This window comes from Ochlerotatus camptorhynchus, unplaced genomic scaffold, assembly GCF_037179485.1.
Source record: "Ochlerotatus camptorhynchus isolate MF236.1 unplaced genomic scaffold, CSIRO-AGI_Acam_v1.1 ptg000021l, whole genome shotgun sequence".
NCBI lineage: Eukaryota > Metazoa > Arthropoda > Insecta > Diptera > Culicidae > Ochlerotatus > Ochlerotatus camptorhynchus.
The window spans coordinates 1,437,461-1,459,993 of NW_027040513.1; the positions used below are offsets into that span (position 1 = coordinate 1,437,461).

At 39.6% G+C, this 22,533-nt stretch overlaps 1 protein-coding gene across 7 annotated transcripts in view; it reads left to right on the forward strand.

The window, feature by feature from the left end:
- The window catches only part of RhoGAP71E (Rho GTPase activating protein at 71E), a 156,097-nt gene that overhangs the window by 14,302 nt on the left and 119,262 nt on the right, over positions 1-22,533 (forward strand). For all 7 annotated transcript variants that reach the window (XM_065225231.1, XM_065225248.1, XM_065225240.1 and 4 more), the window contains exons 2-3: positions 88-729; positions 13,965-14,728. In XM_065225231.1, coding sequence (XP_065081303.1) covers positions 14,292-14,728 — 437 coding nt within the window. In that variant the 5' untranslated portion in view covers positions 88-729; positions 13,965-14,291. The remainder of the gene's footprint in view (positions 1-87; positions 730-13,964; positions 14,729-22,533) is intronic.

Genomic DNA, 22,533 nt, shown 5'->3' on the forward strand with positions numbered 1-22,533 from the left:
CGACGACAGTGATTGCGACCTCCGCCCCACAGTGCGTACGTGAAAAATTTTCCTCTAATTTCTAGTGTTGCTCTTTTATCCGAATAGGTGGTGTATCCCGAAGCTGTGCGTTCCCAAGGATTAGCAGCAGTGTTTGATCGAAGTCGATCCTAGAACGTCTCTAGGAATACAAAACGAGAATGGAACCGCGAAGTTCCACAGCGAAAGTGCAAACGGGTGGATTTTTCAAAGTTGGAGGAAAATCGAATAGATTGTAGCAGTTTTTCCTCCCTTCCTACTGCCTCCTGCCGTCCTCTTCGTGTGGTCCTCCGGGTTCAGAGCGTAGTACAAGTGACAAGTGAGCCAGAGAGTTTTCTTCACTGCGAGTTGAGGAAAAATGTCTGTATGGTGAACGACGAAAAACGACTCACGAGATGTGTTGAAATGTGTGCGTGAGGGAAACAGGCAAACAACGGCGAGTGTGTAATAATAATCACGAAAAAAAAAAGTGCACGGAAAATTAGCAGGGTGTGTGTCGGGCAAGGAAAACCCATGTGTTGGATATGATTTAGAAGGAAGAACCAGACGAGACAGAGCACCGAATCTGACGACGAAAGCGAGCAGAAGTGAAAATTGGCAAGTTGGAGCAAAAGATAATCGAAAAGTGAAGAAGATTGACGTCCGAGAACGAAAAGAAGAAATTTCGGATGGTGGGAAGATGCTGGATTAAGCTGCTCAATTGGATGGGAGGTACGTACCATTGAATGGTGGGAAAACTGATTGAATGATGGGATTCGGTTTCTGGTTAGAATGTGGAACGAAATCGGTACCGTTGCGTTATGTGGGAATGTGCAACAAGTCGGTGGATTCCGGGGGGGGGGGGGGGGGGAGGAAACATCTGGTTGTTTTTTCTTTTCTTGATGGAATCCGCCTGTGGTGACGTTTGTTGAAAAGATTGTGTGCGGTGAAGTGAAATTTTAGACGTCACTCTAAATTGGGTTGGGCAGAATGTTCTACTGGGCGGGTGGTTTATATGAGTAATATCTTTTAATGTGAGGCTCGGCAAGTTTATGCTTTACAGCAGGACAGGAACACCGTATCATGAAAACTTTGATCTTCAAAATGTTAGGAATGTTTTTTTTTTAAATTATTTATAAAAAAAGTAAGAGGTTGTACCCAAGACACGACCATAGATTTGACGTAGGATTACGAAAGGTAGTTTTGATGTCACAGCAAAAGTAAAGCAAATATTGAATTGATTTCATACACTGATAGGCAAAATAAAGTGCCCACCCCATCATTTTTGAAATTTCTCTCATTTATTTGGTTCAAATTCAAATAAACACACCGTAGTCTGTTTCGATGTCTTACCTTTATTATTCTTTTAAAGTTACACCTATGGAATACTGAAAATATAAAGTTTTACTTGAAGTAAAAGAAAATCAATTTGGATTGAAAAAGAAAACAGTGACAAAAAAAAGTGCCCACTTCAAAAATCGGTATGTTTTCGATAAGTTTCCATCGGAAAACCCCTCGATTGTTTTTGTTTTGAAAGTTTGACATGTATTGAAGCAAACGGGTGGAACTGGTGCATTTGTACACGTGATCGCATTTGAATCAGTTGAAAAAAATGGAGGACGTAGTGATTTCGAAAGCAATTCCCGTGTGTATCCGAAAATTGGTTGTTCGTGATGTGCAAAACGGTGAATCGCACCGGTCTGTCGCTAGGAAGTACAATATCAGCAAAACAGCGGTCGGGAAAATTCTGCAGAAAATGAAATCGTTCGGATCAGTGGTGGATCGCCCTGGCAGAGGCAGGATGCGCAAAACGGATGCGAGAACGGACACCAAGATCATGCGTGAAGTGAAGAAGAACCCGAAGGTAACTGTCCGCGAGATCCAGGAGGCTCTTCAGCTAACAGTTTCCAGTCGAACTGTTCGTCGCCGTCTCGTAGCACAGGGGTTGAACAGCAAAGTTGCTCGGAAGCGCCCATTTATCAGCAAGGCAAACAAAGTCAAACGGCTTAAGTTTGCTAAGGAGCATGCTGATAAGCCCCTAGAGTTCTGGAAAACGGTTCTCTGGACGGACGAATCAAAATTCGAACTGTTCAACCGGAAGCGACGGGTTCGTGTGTGGTGTAGATCGGGTGAGGAGCTTCAGGAGCGCCACATACAAGGCACGGTGAAGCATGGAGGAGGAAATGTGATGGTCTGGGGGTGCTTTTCGTGGGGTGGAGTGGGAAGCCTGGTGAAAATCGACGGGATAATGACGGCAGATTCCTACATCGACATCCTGCGGGAAAATCTGGAAGTTTCGCTGATCCAGACGGGCCTTGAGGAGAAATTCGTATTCCAGCAGGACAACGATCCGAAGCATACTGCCAAGAAGACTAAGTCTTTCTTCCGGTCATGTCGAATTAAACCACTGGAATGGCCTCCACAAAGCCCGGACCTCAACCCCATCGAGAATTTGTGGGCGATTCTCGATGCCAGGGTTGACAAAACTGGTGTTACCAATAAAAATAACTATTTTGAAGCCCTGGAGCGCGCCTGGGAAGAACTAGATCCACAGCACCTGAAGAATCTAGTGGAGAGCATGCCGAAGCGCCTGCAGCTGGTCCTGAAGGCCAAAGGAGGACACATTAACTATTAGGCTGGTATTCTTTTACTTTATTTTATGTTTTCTGGAGTTAAAATGCAGTGGGCACTTTTTTTTGTCACTGTTCTTTTTTACACCCATTTTGATTTTTTTTTCTTCGAGTCAGTCTCTTCTTTTTATCTGGTATTCTATAAGTGAAACTTAAAAAGAATATAAAGAATAAGATATAAAAAATACTACAGTGTATTTACTTTAATTTGAACCAAATAAATGAGAGAAATTCAAAAAATGATGGGGTGGGCACTTTATTTTGCCTATCAGTGTATCTCGTTATCAGTGAAAAAGTGCAACTTCTTTCTCCTTCTTCAGCGAATGGACTGCTCAGTGGGCTGCAGCTTGCGCTTGCGGACAGTTTTTCGTCGTATAGTGGAGAACAATCTACAATGCCACGCGCCGAAAGCACTGCGACTGCTGCTTATCATAAACACAGTTCGGTTAGACCAGAGTGTGTGTTAGGGAAATCGCTTTTAGCAGTCAATCGGTGATAATTTTCATTATTATAGCATCAGTTGCACATTCGTGCAATTTTCAATAGTGACCTTTTGAATTGTGATAAAGTGTTCATTTTAGAAGATTCGTAGATGACATGTCAATCAATTGGCTTGTTTAGAATTAATATCCGTCCGCTATTGACAGAGTTATAAGTGGTCACTCTTCGTAACGCGGTCAATTTTGGTTTTTTTTTAAATTGCACCCCCAATATATACCCCCCTAAATGCATTTGGCATAAAGTCGTTTGACTTAAAAGTAATTTAGCATAATAGCAGAGGGTGGTCAGTGAACCGGAAACAATCGGGAATTCGACGAAAGCAGCGGGAAAAATCAGTAAACCTCAATATATGATCAAGTTATTACGCCAGAGTTTATTTATTCATTTATTTTTTATTCTCTACATCAGACTTTTGTTGCCTAAATGAAGGTTGATGGGGAAAAGTATATTACGCAAGTATTTGCGCAAATAGTCGTAAAAGCCCCATATCTTTTCGAAATACAGGTAACATTATCAAAAAAGACACAATAACAGACAAATTATAAAAAAAAACACCCAATAACAGGGCTGGTAGCGAGTCACTTTTTTTTCAAGTCAGTCACTCTTTTTTTTTAAGGCCAAGTCATCAAGCCACTAAAGTCACTTTTTCTTGTAATCAGTCACTATTTTCAACTTTTTTAGCGTGAATTTATTTCTAGATTGATTATTCTTTGCGTTGTGACGTTTAATCGTCTTTCTCTATATACATGATGTCTACTCATTTTTCTGGATAAAATTACCTGAGTATTCCAAGTAAGTAAGTTCAAGATCTAAAAATATGCAATGTCTTGAAGTTTCGTATTCCATGTATAAGATCAAAATTTTCAAAGTGCCAGAGTTAAGTAAACAAATAAATGATTTATTTCAAGCTCGTAATTAACTTTATGATAGATAAGAGATTTCCATTCAGTTCCATTAACTTTACAACAATTGTAGGCACTTTGAAGAAGTTCTGAGGAATGAAAGGAAATGCTGAGAATATCAGTGAAGCTCTATAAACAAACTACAGGAACATAAGGGAAGTTAACACGCTGAAAATATGGGAAACTTACTGGAAGCTGTAAGAACCTCAAAATGGTTCTTTTAGTATCCGAGACTTTTCAGGAACTTTTATGAAGTTCCTAGAATTTCAGAGAACTTCATAGGTGTCAAGCGAACTTGAGAAATTTAGAAAACTTAAGGAGTATTGTGCAGTTCTTAGCACCTCGGAAAAGCTAGATAGAATCAAAATCAATAATCATTAATTTAGATAAATTCAAGATAGTTCCATGATGTGCTGAAAAACAAATCGAGAACCCTTCAGATGTTCCGCGAATTTCAAGGAAGTACAGAGACCTTCAGAGAATTTATGAGTCCAATGAATTTCAAAAAGATGTTTACGGGAATTCTATTTATTTCCGAGCAGAACCGAGATCTTCAAAACAACTAAGAGCTTTATGGAGACTTCGAGAACATCAAGACAGGTCAGAGAATCAAAAGGCCGGTTCAAATAATTTCAAGGAAATATAAGAAACCTTAAAGAAGATTCGAGAAACTCAGTGAAATTCCGAAAACTTCAGCAAAGCTCCGAGAGAATTCTTGGAAATTTTATGAACATCATGGAGATTTCAAGAACTAAAAAAAATGCGAAATTAAGCTGAGTTGTTTAGAGAACATTAATGAAGAACTTTTAGCAAGCAGCGATATCTTTAAGACATTCCAGAGAACTAATTATAGATATTTCTAGATAGTTTAATGATATTCAGCGAAATTTTTAGTACTTCGAGGACGATCAGAATAATCCCATTAACTTAAGCAAATTTGCAGCGACTTGCAAGGAGTTCCGTGGAATTATAGGGTATTCCATGAATTCTATGATTGATCTGAATTGTCAGAAGCGTCAGGGATTTATCAATGTATATATATATATATATACTAAACTTCAGGTAAGCATAGATAAGTTCAGGGAAAATCGAGTGTTAATAATTGTTATAATACTTAAGGGACATTTTCGAAACTTCAAGACAATACTGATAAATTCAGGGCAGTCCAGAGAACTTTAATGAAATTCAGTAATCGTTTAGGCACCAGGAAAGTCTAGACTATTGAAGAAGTTTTAAATTAATGTCGATAATTATTATGAACTTCAGAAAAATCTGGAGAACTTCAGTGAAAATCATAGAACTATATTATTTATTTCGTTCTAATTCCATGAAAATTGCGGGAGCACAAAAGTTCCATAAATTTAGAAAAAAAAAAACTTAAGAAACTTCACAGAAAGTGGTCTTTAGAAACCAAAAAAAAAAGTTATTTTTTAAGTTTATTTCTTACTGAAGATTCATCCACTGTGAATTTTTAAAATTCAAAATGTGAATGAAAATAACGAGAAAAACTAAATGGTTGAATTTTAAAATTCATTATTTTCTTTAAGATATCCTTAGTAAGAAGTTTTTTTTAAATTCTTTGAGATTTCCAGGTATTTTGAGGAATCAAAAAATTTCCTGCGGATTCCCGGTTTTCCAGATTTTTGAAGTTAGTAGACACCGTGACTAATACCGTGGGTTTGGTTATAAACTTTCTATTGAATCTTTCGCTTTAAAGGTTCATATCGTACATAAGTGTTTATGAGATAGTAATTGAATAAGTCTAAAAAATTATGCGCCTTCTCTTAGGTCACTTTTCAGTCACTTTTAATCACTATTTTTACAACTATAAGTCACTATTTGATCACTTATTTATTCAAGATGGTCACTAAAATCACTATTTCTGACAGCAGTGATCGCTACCAGCCCTGCAATAATAATAATAATAATAATGGTCTTAAGCATAAACATTAATCTCGTCCTATGGCATGGAGTTGTCCTTAGATCCGTCAAGTCAAGGCAGTCATCGCATAATTATCGGGAACAAAAAAAAAAGGAATCAGGTAGCAAAATTGCAACAATTTTCTGATTGAAAGCAGTAGCATGTGTCGAACCGTATCGTCACCTATACAGCAGACTACGTTTAATCCGGTGACGAAAGGTTTCCGCTGTGCAGTTGAAGTCGAAAAAAGCATAGACTTAATTGAAACGTGAAGACATGAATTGTACTGGATCATGTAATCCGTAATAAGCTACTCGGGGTCCGAGATGCAGGAAACTCCTCGATCGTAGAACTCGTTCAGGTGCATAGATTTCCTGTTTAATCTTCCTCCTACGTTCAAGAGTTTCAATACCCAGGAGTTGGCAACGATCTTCGTAGGGTGAAAGGTTCGCTGGATCATTCCAAGGAAGGTGGCGAAGAGCGTAACGAACGCATTTTCTCTGAATAGATTCGATCCTCGCTATCCAAACTGTTTCATACGCACACCATGCTACGGGAAATGGCTCTAATATTGGCCTATGGATCTAAGATTGGGCCCATCGCTAAAAATCTGCTATTTATCAATTTGATCTAGATGGACGGTACTAATTGATATTTTTGGTTTGCATTTATATATGGGCCCAAATTAGGGGAATTAGGACCGACATTACATCCCTTTCCCCTACTACACCAAATTCCAAGATCGATCGCACTAGATATTGTATAGATCACAGGTAGGATCCCGAAACTCATCAGAGATCTTAAATATGAATCCGAGTTGCCTGTTAGCTTTGGCTATGATATTCGTGTAATGTAGTTTAAATGTCAAAGCAGAATCAAGTGTAATTCGTAGATCACGAACGTTGTCCACATGCTGCAGAGGTTGGTTATTGATCGTAAAATTGAATGCAATAGATTTTACCTTGCGATGGAAAGTGATGATATTGCATTTTTGAACACTCAACGTGAGAAAATTCCTAGAGCACCACTCTTCGAAACTATCGTTAAGGTGCTGCAACCGCAAGCAATCGGTGAAGCATCGGACAACCACGTACATCTTGGCATCATCTGCATGGCATGACCGGCAGCCAGTTGGAAGTATCGAATCGAGAATAGCAGCGGTTCCAAATTGCTCCCTTCAGGAACACCTGAGTTGTTTGAAAAATATTCCGATTGAGCCGATTTTCACACAAAGCTCTCGATTGGTAAGATACGATTCAAACCAACGAGTGAGTCTTTGAGAGGCACCGAGCTTTTCGAGTTTGGCAAGTAGAATTGCATGATCAACCCGGTCGAAAGCAGCCTTGAGATCCGTGTATACGACGACCATCTGTGCTCCTGCCTCCATGCTTCGTAGGCATAGGGAAATGAAAGGAGCGAGGTTTGTTTTGACCGAACGTTTAGGCATGTTGGTCAAGAGAAATGTAGTTTCAACAGCTGACAAATAAAGCATCGTTGATGATTATCTCGTATACTTTTGATCAGGCACAAAGTGAGGTAATCCTCCACATTTCGCTTATCTCCTTTCAGCTTCTTCTTTAGCATAATTTCAGCTTCTGGATGGCAGCGTCGACGAGGTCCAATGTGACCGAGGAAATATCAAAGCTGAACGCGTCTCTGGGAGTATCTCTGATCCCTTCGGCAAACTTGGCTTAACGATGCCGTTGAGTCGTTGAAAACACTCTTGAAATGCTCTGCCTGTAGATTAAACTTTTCTAAAGAAGTGTTGGCTTTTTAATCGCATAGATGAATCTCAATCGGTAGTTCATCCTCTTTCCTTTTTGTCTTCACAAACGTCCAGAATAGCTTGGGATTACGCCGGAGATTGGTCTGCATACGTCTTGAGTACGGTTGTACATTCGATAATCATTACTTGCTAACGAAAATAGTCGCTTGGTGAATGGATTACGGGACTGGCTGTATTTGCGAAGAGCCTTCGATCTCACACGCTTCAAGTGTCGTAATCGAGCATTAGATCATGCCGGTTTGGGAGCAGAGGCATACAATCCAATATTAATCGGCTCACAACTTCGTCGAAGTAGTTAACGGCTTCATCAACGGACGAACACAAGTAAAGCGACTGCCAATCTACCTGTGCCAGTAAGTGATTCAATGCAACGAAGTTAGTTCTGCGAAATTCCAGGCTTTGTACATCAACGGTGTCTTCATAGAGAACAGGAGCTGATCGATTGATGAAAGTTTCCCATGCTGGATAATCGGCGTCTGATGTATCAGAGACTCTGATTCCTCGGCAACACTGCATTCTAGTGCGGCGGCTTCGTCCAAACAAGTCCTTACTGGTTGTAAGTCGCCAAATGCCCATGGCTTGGCAAACTGCCGCTGGATGAAACTTCGAACCGAGCTCTGAATTACCACTGTTCCTTTCTCTTATGGTGCTTCTGCTGTGCCTTCCGGATGATCGTGATATGGTCCTGTTTCTGCGATACACCACCGTGATTATGCTGCGGCCGTCAACTGCAGTTTCCTTTAAAGTAGTACATCATTACATACGTGTGTTCTTCGGTTTCTCGTTGGCTAAGTCCATAGCGGCTCAGGTGTAGAATTTGTTAACATGGCCGTGGGAATGCAAAGAGAAAGTCGACGAAGATAATCCGTCAGCTTGATTTGTTCTTCGTCTTCCTGACTGGTTTTCACTTCGATTTCGTCCGGTTGATTGTTGATGGGTTTGAAGTCCGGACGAGGATCGCACTCACCGGAAACATTGGTAGTGGTTACTTCAGCGTCCTCCACCTCTTGGGCTTCGGAAATGACGGCGGCTGTTCTGGCTCAACATTCTGCGGGGGTAATGGTTGGTAGCGTTGCCGGAATTGGGTGTTAATCGGTTGTTGCCCCACCGGGGAGATGTTTTCTAAATCGGAAACTGTAGCGGTGGATTTTATTGGAGGGGCCACGGTTGGAATATTGCTCACCACGCTATGTTTGATGTGCTGTGATGGAATCTTCACGCTGTAGCTAACTTGCATGGTGCTAACGAGAAGGGGATCGGAGTTAGTTATTACCATTTTCAATGGGACTGCTGTTACGACTACTGGGATCGTTGCATTACAGGTGAAATTCCAGAGGTTTAGAAGAATACCTATTTGGAGAGCTTGTTTGATCACCGATGAGCTGTTGAGGAGGAAGGACAACTGCAGAAAGCTGGCTGGAACTGTAAGTTCTTGCTGGTAGTAAGCAGGCACCGGAACAGGTTCTTCCATAATATTCCAGCTATTCAAACGCCTCAGGATACACTTGAGCTTACTTTGTTTACAAACAAAACTGACGTCTAATATAAGAAGCATATCCATACAGGGAGTAAACGGAGTAAGCAGAGAAAAAAATCGATGATCGTCGATTAAATATTGAGGTACATTGAGCTACTCGTGAGATACTCGCTGCAAAAAAAGCAACTCAGAGTAATACATGTCTCACCCCTTGGTTCCGAGTCTATTAGCAGTTATCTGCTTGTTAGAATCAACACTAGTTCAGTTATTTTTTAGCATCCAAGCAGCCATATTTTAGCTTCCAATAAAAGTTAAAGTATGTGAAAGTCGTGCTATTTTCTGATCCTAAAGTAAATCAAAATTAAATAAAACAGCAAACAAGGTTATCTTCCATTTAATTCTACTTAATTAATTTTGGTATCCATGGTCGATACGTATTTCGACTACAATGTACAGTCTTCATCAGTGTCATTACTCATCAGTACTCATCCTCTATGTAAAAATGTCACGATCACCGATATAAAAATGCAACTACTACGTGCAGAATTGGAATCTACCTAACTAATAAAAACCAAAGATTTAAGTAAACTAAAGGAAAAAAATCTAAACAACTCTCAAATAAGGAAAAATTCCAAACCTGAGCGAGGGGAATCTGGGGGATTATATTTGGCGCAGCGGTTTACTTTTACTTGCAGAAATCAGAGCTTTCCAAATAGTTGTCCTGATTTTTTTTTCTGGAAAACAAATATGCAAAGGGGCTTAATAAGTCTTCACACCCAATTAGTGTCATTTGGAATCTGAGAGAGTTAGTGTGAAATTCGTCTTGGGTATGTTGGACAACATCAACTTGGTTTTCTTCGGCTGAGTCCAAAACTGCGGACAGTCTCCGTGTCTGAGAATGATTTTATTGTTATATAATATGCAATCATGATAAATACTTTTTGTAACTGGACATCATGACTAACATTCGAAAAAGGTCTAAAATAATGGTAATTAGGGAATTAATAAAATTACCGATAACCTGAAACTAACTTAGGAAAAATACAAAATATTCCATTAAAAATGATGCGCAGAATCCATTTTCGGAATTTACTTACTTAAAAATACAAAATTTGAATATTTTTTCAAAATATGTTAAAAACAAATACTAATTTGAAAAAGGCTTGTGCATTTTACACCAAATTTGAGGGCATAACTTCAGTTTTCTTCACACAAAAAAAATTAAAATAGGGGTATTTTGAGAAAACATATAATTTAACAACTATACATGATTTCACAGTGATTTTTCTTTCAGTGTAATTTTACGATTTCTTCGTAGACGTCATTTTGATCAAATATACCGTTTTCAAGTTAAGATTCAAAGTATTTTTTTATGTTACTTCATACGCGAAGTTTGCGATTTTCAGAGTTGGTTGGAAATGCTATCTAACATGAAGCTTTAGTGTGATAATTTATTAGCTAGAGAATGGTCTTTAGAAAAGGGTAGGTAGATAGTTCCGTTAAAGTACGGCAGTATGAAAATTGAATAGAAGTTGAACATAAGCGAAGGGTCATTAATGCGACAGTACAAAGTCAAACGCACACATTTTGCCTAACCCGTACGATGTACGTGGAGATTTGAAGTATGTCTTCAAATCTAAAGGCAAAAAGTGTGCGCTCGCCTTTGCTCATTATTGTCTGCGGCTGTGGAATAGTTCTAAGAAAGTGTATTCAAACGAATTCTAAGAAAATTTCCAATAAAGTTTATGAGACTGCTACAATCGGTATTATACTCGGATTAAATCCCGATCAAGAATGTCTGGCTGCATTGATGTCGACATCAGAGTTGATCAACACGACTCTAAGCAAACACTTTGCAGATCATCCAAACAGGGAAGGCACTTAACGTTAATCCGAGTTGAAGCTTACCGCAATTAGAGAATTCTGAGTGGAATTTAGAGGGAACTCCGAAGATAATTCCATGCGAATTTCAGAGGATACTAAATGTCAATTGTAATGAGAGTTTATTTAAGGAAAATTCTTTAAGAATTCATAGGTAATACATTTCCAGATATTTTTAACGAAATGTTTGAGAAACTCATAAAGAAATCCTGTGAAGAACTCCAAGAGTATCAAGATGATTCCAACATGGAAGTTTGTTCGCGATCACAGAGTAAAAATCAAGGTAAATAAAATTCAAAATTATGCGATTTCGAATTTCATGCTTATAAAAGTTCTCTTGATTCTGGATTTTAATAAATCAAATCTTTAAGATTAGGGGAGCTGTTTTGTGAGTTCTCAGACCAATATTCCAGGCTTGGAAAAATGTTCAAGATTCTGGACCACGAGAAGCTTTCAAGATTCAAAACTAATGGAAATATTCGAATAGCATATTTTTAACGTATTCTAGAAAAAGTGAGCCGTGAGTATTCGGCTCAACTCCTACTAGACATAGAAATAAGTGAATTTTGGTACCAACAAAGATCAATGATTTATTGGCTCCGTAAAGCTAACGCGATCCAAACGAACTAGATAAAAATAAAGATTTCATTGATAACCTGGAAATTTTCCGTGGAAGTCCTGGAAAAACCTGGGAAACTCAGGGAATTTTATTTAGTATAATGAGTAGACACCCTGCCAATCTTTTTTTTTTTGAAAAAAAGAAAGATTTTTGTCCATTACAAATTAGAACTATTGAAGAACTATTCAAAGTGAGTTTTCCAAGAGCCGTATGTTGATTCTTATGTAAACAAATATTCAAACGTCAATTTGTCGAAACTCTTTCCTACGCAAACTTACACCCCTTTCAGGTAGGGTATAGTATCCCCAACATTATGTTAGATACCGATCTTTTAAAATTCAATTTTGTATTAAGAGAATTTTAGAATGAATTTCCGGGGTAACACCAAGGTATTTCAGACAAAATAAAGGAAATTTTAGAAAGGACTCCAAGAGACTTCAAGCCAATTGTGTGAGTTAAGTGTAGAATTTTTAAGTAGTTCTGTAGAAAATTACAAGACGAAGAGGATTCCAGGATCCGTGAAAAATACCCATGGGGTCCCGAATGATGAGGGTACAACTTTTTAAACGATTCTTAGAATAATTTTAAGGAAATTCCGAGGATAATTTCTAGGGCATCTCGAAAGAAAATTCTAGAGAATTTTAAAGACATTTCCAAATAAATTTCAGAAGAATTTAGAGCATGATAATGCCGAACAAAATTTTAAGACAGTTCTGAGGTAATTGCTCGGAAATTCTAAAGAGAATTCAACCGAATTTTAAATAGAATTATGCAAGGAAGTTTCAGTGAATTCTTAGAAAAAGCTTTAAAATTCGAAGCAAAAAGATGAACTTCATGTTTTTTTTTTTTGATTTTTGGAAGCAAATGATTCTAAACGAAATGCTTGAGAATACTCCAATAATTTCCTGTAAAGAGTTTTGAGTGAATTTGCTAGGAACGCAGAGCCAAATTCAACCCTGAAAAAATGCTGCTGTTGATGAAATGCTGCTAGTGATCCCTTCGGCATTCGGTTTATACTTAATTTTAATGTTTATCGCACAACCGGGAAAATTACCGAAATTCCGGGTAATATTCGGGAAAAAATCGGGAAATTGCTAATTAGGTTTCACTGGTTACCATGTGTAACGACCGTCAGTTGCAATGGCTTGTTTAAATTAAAAGAGCTCGGTGGCCTAGTGGCGATCGTTTTCGCTTACTGAACAGAATGTCTTGGGTTCAATCCCAAGCCCCTTTACACTAGTGCTTTAAAAAAATCGCATCACTTTCTAAAGTGAAGAGTGTGAGTTCATAGAAGTTTTATTAATAGTTAGGGGGATCTTCGGAAGAAGTTCTGTTAAAGCGTAAGTAAATAGAGATGACATCACTTTGCTGAGTAGTAACATTTGTTCTCGTTGTTCAGTTGTTTGTACTTGATAAGGTTTTACGACTGGCGATCTGGGTTTTTGAATATTAAGTTACCACTGTAACGGTTTTCAACTTCAAAATTTGTTAGTTACTAGGGTTAACTACCCCATTTCCGACCTATTAAGCACAACCCGCACTTAGTCTTTCTTAATCTAGCGTAGTTTAGCACCAAACGGAATGTTATTATAACTGATGGCTTCCAAATTTATTTCCCTTTCCGTATGTACCGTAAGATTTGATAAAGATAAACCAATCGTTGAGATATTGTCAAAAGTCTAACACTGCTTCTTGACGCCAAACTCGGCCTAACACATTGAAACGCCAATGAATTCACTTCGGCCTATCGGATGAAGATAAAAATTGATTCGGTCCAAGCGCTTCTTTTGTTTTTGGGAATAATAAGTGCAAACCTTCATGTAACGCGTTCTCATTGGCTTCGTTCCGTAGCTTATTAACTAAAGCATTGTATTAAACGCATAATTGACTTGTTAACTCTGAAATCATGGATTTATTGAAGTTTTCTGCTCGATAGGCCCAAAATGGGCGATTTGGCCGAAGTAGTTTTCTACCCTATATTTAGTCAAATAGGGGCTTATGTGTTTATTCATATTTGATATTGATAACCATTTTATGTGAATGTGACTCGACGCTATGTCGATATTGGAATCATGTCTTGAATTTAAATCTTAAAGGAAAAGAAAATATGTTCTTATAGATACATACGCTAACGAGGTTCCTGTGAATCGTTCGCAATCTATTTATGAATTAAAGCCCCGCCGTAGTACTCCTAGAGCACTGTATTGATAACAATCGACTGACAAATATTTTCATTTCCTCTATTTACAGGCAAACCATCGCGCGCTAGTGTTGTGTAAATGCCCAAAGCAGAAGCAAAGGAAGAAGACGCAACAGAGGAGTAACAATAATTCCAAATGTGTACGAACGCAATCGGGCGTAGCTGGAACAGAAAACCGTAGTGAAAGTTTACACCCTTTCACTCCCTTTTTCCCCGCGGTGTTCTCGTAGTAGCCGTGGGTGTCCGTTGTGTCGTAGTCGTGATCGTCGGCGCTTATCGGCGTCGCGTTTTTGTTTCCCTTTAGTTGCTAGTTGTGCTTTTTTTTTGTTTTTCCTTTCGTCGTGTTCGGGTAACTTGAAACTGCAAACTGAAGCACAATGTCCAGCTGGGCGCAACGGATGCACCGGCGGGCAGCGACCCTGGGCAGCGTAGTCACATCGTGTGGCCACCCGGGATCGCCCTATCCGCACCGGTTAGAGAAGGTTAAGTTCGGCGTTCCGCTGGACGAGGTATGCAAGAACGACATTCCCGGCCCGCTTCTGGTGCTGATACTGAAGCTGAACAAGGAGGCACCGGTTCTGAAGGACGTGTTCCGAGCACCCGGTCATCAGGGTGCAATGAAGAAGCTGATCCACTTTCTGCAGCAAGGCCGGCTGGTCAACGTGGACAACTACTCGGTGTACACGATCGCTTCGGTGCTGAAAAAGTTCCTCCGGAAGATTCCCGGAGGGGTTTTTGGCCGAGAGGGCGAAGCCGAACTGTTCCAGATCGTGGACATCGACGATGAGCAGGTTCAGCAGGAGAAGATCCACAAGTGAGTAGATTCATTTTGTTGAATGAAGCTTATCAGTTGCTTCGAGTGGGGGCTAGAGGGTGAGGAGAGACTCAATAATTACCCACGCTTGGCTTAATCTATGGTGGCAAGATAAGCCGGCTCGTGACAAGAAGCAGATTTATGAATGGGTGTGGAGCGAATAAACGTGACTTGTAGGTATTTTGAGCTATATATGGAATTTAGATTTGAAGGTGCCGCCAAGATGAATTGACAAGAGTGATTGAACATCTATCAGTATAATGCAGGTTGCCTACGAATCACGTTGTTTATTCCAGCGTATTCGCATAGCTGCGAACCACGTCTACACCGTAAAACATCAGATGGAAGAAGCATTCAACCATTCAGTAACAGCTGTTATTTTTTTGCTCTCAAACGAATAATTTCTAACGTTCCAGCCACCACGGCTCCATAAGCATTGCAGCATTGGCAAATGGCAAAATCTAACGGTCGACCAATAAGTCCGACAACCAACTAAGGAGGTTTAATTTCCAGTTCGACGCGCGTGCAAACTGCTGCTTATAAATGCAAATGCTGGCTGCAGCAACGCTTCACTTCATCTTGCCTTGCCCTTACTTGAAGTTCCTTCAGGTCGAACAATACCGTCTCGGGGTGGTGGAGGCCTAGATTCTACACCGAAAACCTTCAACTTCAACAGTGCGCGCACGCTGCACAGAAAAAGGGGTCGTCGTTCGGAACACCATATTGCCCCCGAAGTCGAAGCCCATAAAGGCAGAGCTCTATAGAAGGAGGGTCTCGGTGTTCCTTGCGCGAGAGCCTAGTCAGTGCAGTGGGTCAGAAGACGGCGCGCTCGGCGGCGGGCGGGAGTATTCAATTTAACGAAACCATCGCGGGGTTATTGTTTGTGTGTATGTGCGCAATGCGATGGAATTGGATGTGACCAACGTCGATAGTTCGCCCCTACCAAGAACGATGGCAAACCGGCTGGCTTCATGCTGACTGCGCAATCAGCTGTGGTGCGTGTATGCAACACCACGAAGTACAACTCAAGGGAGCGAACGAGAAGTAAGCGAAAAATGAGGTTAAAAGTTTATACACGGTTCTATAAGACAGGGCACGGGGGGAGGGGGACGAAGCACCTCCAATGAAACAAGACACGATCGGAAAAAATAAACAATCAATTTTCCAAAAAACGCGCACCACTTTGAACGATTGAGCTGGGAATTGCAGCCTGTGCATAGATTCGGCTCCGGTTTAGACACAGACAGTGGGTACACTGCACTTTTGCCTAGGTGAGATATTTCGAAAACACACTATGTGCTACACTATGGCGAGAAAAAATGTTGCTCAATGACCTAAGTAGGGAAGAGATAGAAGAGCGCACGCGTCTTGTTTGCTTGCTTGCTTGTTTGCTGGTTGTTAACGTTGGCATACTTTTTGGGCCCGATTCACGATCATAGATATGGCCACAGGAGGAGGGTCTTCTCATTGAAATGGCACAGTCGTGATTGCAATATTGACGGCACACTCCGCTGCGATGCTGCAGCATGTGGTTTTGTGTGTTGTTCTTCGTGGGGACTCCTATTTTCAAAGAACAGTCCCAAATCGTCACGTTTACAAACATGCTTTGTTTAGAGTGCACTTTATGGTGGTGTAGTTTTATATTGTTTGGCGCGATTTGTTTGCATTTACTTCCCCCTACAATGCGGGTTGTAATGATAACAACGGGTGTAATTAGTTCAACGACTGTTTCCTAATTTATGTACGGCACGTAGGTGCTATCGTTTGCTAGATTATTAATAAATAATCGTTGGAAATTTAGACTTTCGAAATACTGCGTAGCCAACGCTTAAACTGTATTGAAAATAGACTCGAAGTCAGAAGCAACAAATCAAGAAGTTCGCAATCGGATGTCAAGTATCGTAAATAGGAAAGTAATAATCAACAAATCACAAATCAATCTGATAAGACATCATTGGAACAATAAAGCAATAACATAAAAGAGTCACGAAATCAAAAGGACACACATTTATGAAGTCAACAATTCACGAAATCAATCAATCCAGAAATCCCATGATTACACAATCTGAATTCCAAAGTTTAAAGGACAGTCCCAGAAGGTCCTATAAAATTCTAAAGTGCTCCTTTTTTGCATTTTAATTCCTAGGGACCACAATTTTGCTTTAACCATTCAACTGATACCAACTTTGCCGAAAGATGTACAGTGTTAGAAGGTTTCTAAAAAAAGTTATAGCTGTTCAAAGATCGATGTTTCGAATTCAATGCCAAAAATCACTTTTCTTGCTACACTGCCGGTGTACCAATGTAAGACCGATTTTTTTTTTTTTTTTTTTTTATTATAGTCACTTTAACACTCTTGGGTCATTCGTGACTTGTCCGGGGGTGAGATTTGAACTCGTGACTTTGGCGTGAGAGGTAAGGATGTTAACCACTACGCCGGGGTCGCCCCCGGTAAGCCCGATTTCAAGCTGAAATAATATCGGAGTTTCTTTTCTTATCGATTTGGTATTTTCAGATGATGAATAACTCTGTCTCATAAGCGTAGTTAGAAAGGAGGGCTTACTAAAACCACAGTCCCTCTCACTCAAGTCAATGGAAGTAAAGCTTCAAACTGAATTACATAGTTGAAGATGCTAATTTCAAATGACAGACTAAACTGGTAATTTTTATACGATAGATAAAGAGATGAAAGTATAGAGTTGATAGTTCCGTTAGAGTACGGCAGTGTGAAAATTGTATATAGAGAGTAGAAAGCGAGCAAGGACAACTTTTTAGGAAGGTACAAATCGATTTGATCATCTCTATTTACCAAACTCCCCCGTTGGAGAGGGATGGTGAGGGGTATTCCACACCGCCACCACTGGCAAAAAGAGATGATCACCGACACGCTCAAGTACCGACGATGCGTTTGAAACAGTTCTATCGATGTTTACCGCACGCAAGTTGTTATCTGAAGGAAGGCATCCAGTCGTAGGTTTGGAAATTGCAGCTATTGTTACCTCTACCAAAAAATTTGTTGAATCTAGCTGTTTTTTGTAAACAGGGACAATCGTTTACTGTAAATTTTTAATAGAGCAATTGAAGAAAATGCTCTGCATTGGTATTGTGGTAAGTGGCATTGGCCAAATTTGGATTTTTCAGATACAATCCTAAATAGGACCTCGATTATTCAATACTCTAGTAACCTCTGTCACCATATTTCATTATGATTAATAATCACTCAATGGGTAAAGTATAAAATTTGGAGTGAATTTGAAAGAAAGGGAACTTGGAGTGTAGAGCGCACTGCCCACTGGACGATCCTGAAGCCTGACCAAGTGAATGGGTTATCGATTTATTAGATTGTACCTACGTCATTTCCCGGAAAACTACATGGGCAATACAGCGCATATTGAAATAATTGCATTTAAATGGATCATTGATCACCGGAGGTTCTGAGAGCGGCCAATGATCCATTTGAAGTTTATGGTAAGTCTATTAATGAAAAACCACGAAGAAAGAGCTTTTGCACAACATGTTTTGATGTAGATTTGTAATTGTTCCCCCGAGGCATTCCTGTTGGTCCGAAAGCAGCCAATGTGGTCATTGAACCCTTTGATACTCCGAATACGATGCCTCCGAAAAACGTGTAACGGCAAGTTTGCAATGACATAACTTAGCCATTTCTTAATGAATTTCAAAAATTGTGGTATCTTTAGAATTCCTAGGGTTTGTAGATGATTTTGATTGAAATAGAGTCGTCTACTTTTTTTAAAAAGCGAAAAGAGTTGTTACACGTTTTTTTGAAAAGTGTGTTTGTAGGGTTTTGCAAGTGGTGCAAGATCTGTAATTTAGATTAATGGGCACAAATGTTCACAATTAGCCAGAAAACAGTGATGGTTCCTATGTATGGATCCTGGAGACAACGGAACGGTCCTCAAAAAATCCGGAACATCCGTAACAGTGGTCAATCCATGAACCTGATCCTAGAGCTCTGCGGTTTTTTTTTAAAACATTAGGAACTGTGATATAAATAAATATTTGGGGTCGTGACATAAACAAGTACCTGGATGGCCATGAGACCGTCCTCCGAAAGATCCGGAACATCCGTAAAAGTGGTCAATCCATGAAACTGATCCTAGGGCTCCGCAGTTTTTGAAAAACACTAAGAACTGAGATGATAGAATGAATTTGGGTCATGGAACCAGATGGTCATCGAACCGTCCAGCGGAAGATCTGGAACATCCGTAAAAGTGGTAAATCCACGATCCTGATCCTAGAGCTCCGCGTTTTTTAACATTAGGAACTGTGATGATAGATAGAATTTGGGGTTGGGACATAAACATGAAGCTGAATGTTTATGGGAACGTCCTCCGGAAGATCTGGAACATCCATGAAAGTGGAAAATTCACAAAACTGATCCTAGAGCTCCGTGGTTTTCTTGAAAACGTTAGGAACTGTGATATTAGAATGAATTTGGGATCGTGACATAATTAAGGACTCAGATGGCCATCGGACCGTCCTCCGGAAGATCCGAAAAATCAGGAAAAGTGGTCAATGTGTGGAACTGATCAAAGAGCTCCACGTTTTTTTCGAAAACACTTGGAACTGTCATATATAAATTAATTTGCGGTCTTGACATAAACATGTACCTAGAAGGCCATGGGACTGTCCCTTGCAAGATCTAGAACATCTTTTAAAATGGTCAATTCTCGAAACTGATCCTAGAGTTCTAGGTTTTTATTTTCGAAAGCATGTGGAACTGCGATATAAGAAAGAATTTGGGGTCATGACATAAACATGGACCCAAATGGCCATGGGGCCATCCTCTGGTAAGTCCAAAACATCCGTAAAAGAGGTCAATCAATGAAACTGATCCTAGAGCTCCACAGTTTTTTTTTCCAAAAACATTAGGAACTGTGATATAACCCGAAATTGCTTCTATTATCACAGTTCCTAATGTTTATAAAAAAACGCGGAGTTTTAGGCTCAGGATCGTGGATTTACTACTTTAACGGATGTATTGGATCTTCCGCTGGACGGTCCGATGGCCATCTGGGTCCATGACCCAAATTCAATCTTATATCACAGATCCTAATGTTAAAAAAAACGTGGAGCTCTGGGATCAGTTTCATGGATTGTCCACTTTTACGGATGTTCCGGATCTTCCGGAGGACGGTCCCATGGCCATCCAGGTACATGTTTATGTCACGAATTAAAATATTTTTTATATCACAGTTCCTAATGTTTTCAAAAAAAAAAACCGCAGGGCTCTAGGATCAGGTTCATGGATTGACCACTTTTACGGATGTTCCGGATTTTTTGAGGACCGTTCCGTTGTCTCCAGGATCCATACATAGGAACCATCACTGTTTTCTGGCTAATTGTGAACATTTGTGCCCATTAATCTAAATTACAGATCTTGCACCACTTGCAAAACCCTACAAACACACTTTTCAAAAAAACGTGTAACAACTCTTTTCGCTTTTTAAAAAAAGTAGACGACTCTATTTTCAATCTTGTTGCAATCAAAATCATTTACAAACCCTAGGAATTCTAAAGATACCACAATTTTTGAAATTCATTAAGAAATGGCTAAGTTATGACATTGCAAACTTGCCGTTACACGTTTTTCGGAGGCTTCGTAGTCGGCGTAAAGTTTTTTACCCACCGTATTCGGAGTGTTAATATCCATCAAAAGTCTATTGATGGAAAACCACGAAGAAAGAGCTGTTGCAAGGCATGATTTGGTGTTACAATGCAATTGTCCCCTGCTGAAGATTCCCCCGTGGGCATCCCGGAGGTTCCTAAAGCGGAAAATGTGGTCAATGTGCCATTTCAAGCCTATTCATGAAAAAACATTAAGAAAGAGGTGTCCTAAGGCATGTTTTGGTGTAAAAATGCAATTGTCCCCTTCTACAGGTTCCCCCGGGGTATCCAGAATTACATCTCAATATCAAACGCATTATTTTACTCTGCAAGCGCTGTAGTCTCGATATTTGTGTTTCATTGGCCAGACATAAAATGGAAGGACTAAAGTCTAGATGAGGAGAGATGATTGATTTGTATAGCTGTATTTTACTGGAAATAGTTAAATCGTTTTTCAGTCGACATAGAATTCCATACTTCTTGGCAATTTTCTTGATGACATTGTCAATGTAAGAGTTGAACGTTAGTGTGTCATCAATAATCACGCCAAGATATTTAATCTTCCGAACGCGTTCAATAGCCTCATCATCAATTACAACAGAGACGTGCTCATTTACTCGATTCCGCGAAATTACCATAAATTTAGTTTTACTTGTATTCAATTTCAACTGCTTATACTTCAACCATCTACTTAAAGAACGCAAATTTTCATTCAAGTGTAAAACAGCATCATATAAATCCTTAGCTGCAATAATAACACAGTATCATCTGCAAAAGGATTAATGTCGCAAAATCGTAAAACATGTCGCAAGTCATTGATATACTTAATAAATAACAGGGGCCCTAATACACTTCCCTGGGGCACTCCAAGGTTATTCCCGACGGGACTGGAAACAGAATCATTAAAAACAGTCCGTTGAGTTCTGTCAGACAAATAGCTTTCAAACCATTTATATGCAGTACACTGGAGTCGCTTTTTACGCGGGTGATACGTCCCGCGTAAAAAAAAACCGCGTAAAAAAAAACCGCGTAAATTCCGAAATCCGCGTAAAAAAAACTCCAGTGTACTCGTAATTCCAAAGCGCTTGATTGATCTCAACAATAAGGGCCTAGAAATTGTTTCAAAAGCGCGTTTAAGATCTAAAAAAACAGCAACAATCTTTACACTTCAAGTTATTTTTCCACTTCGCTAATACCAAATTCAACGCGGTTTCACAAGAATGACCTTCCCGATATTCCGATTGTTCTGGTATCAACAAACTAATCCTTATTAAATACTCCAACAGCTGGCCTTTAACAACAAGTTCTAAAATTTTCTCTAATGTGTGCAATATGTTGATGGGACGAAACTCTTCGGCTTTAGTCGTTCCAGCAACTTTTTGACTAGGGACCACTAAGGATTCCTTCCAAATTTGTGGCACATGTCCAGTTTGCAATGATTCATTAATAAGGTCCAGCAAGATGTGGCCAATGACATGAAAGCCATCTTGAATAACTCTAGCATTAACATTGTCTACTCCAGCCGATTTTCCTAATGAAAAACAAATAACTCTAAGTTCATCTAATGTAATTGGGTGAAAACCTTCAAACCTACAACTACTCTTAACTGGCTGTTTTATTTCGTCAGGTTCATCGGCCAATTCAATGGATTGATTAATCAATGAAACACTGTCTACAAAATAATCATTAAACTTAGATGCAATTACCTGTTCTGACTGCTCTAATGGTGTAAACTTGCAGTTGTCCCCTGCTACAGGTTCCCTCGGGGGCATCCCTGTGGTTCCAAAAGCGACGAATGTGGTCAATAAATCCATTTAAAACCTATCGAAAACCTATTGATGAAAACCCATGAAGAATGAGCTGTCGCAAGGCATGTTTTGGTGTTAAAAATCAATTGTCCCCTGTTACATGCTCCCCCGGAGACATCCCGGAGGTTTCGAGAGTGGCTAATGTGGTCAATGATGCACTTAAAGTCTATCAAAAGCTTATTGATTGAAAACCACGAAGAAAGAGCTGTCGCACGGCATGTTTTGGGTGATTAAAAGATCTGACCACATTCAGAACCCTCCATCAGAACCGATTCCAAGGAAGTGGCCATATCTCAGTTGATTATAGGCCAATTGTAGTTCTTGGCGTATCATTCGCTTTGGAAATGGTTCTTCTTTCTGTGTATCTAC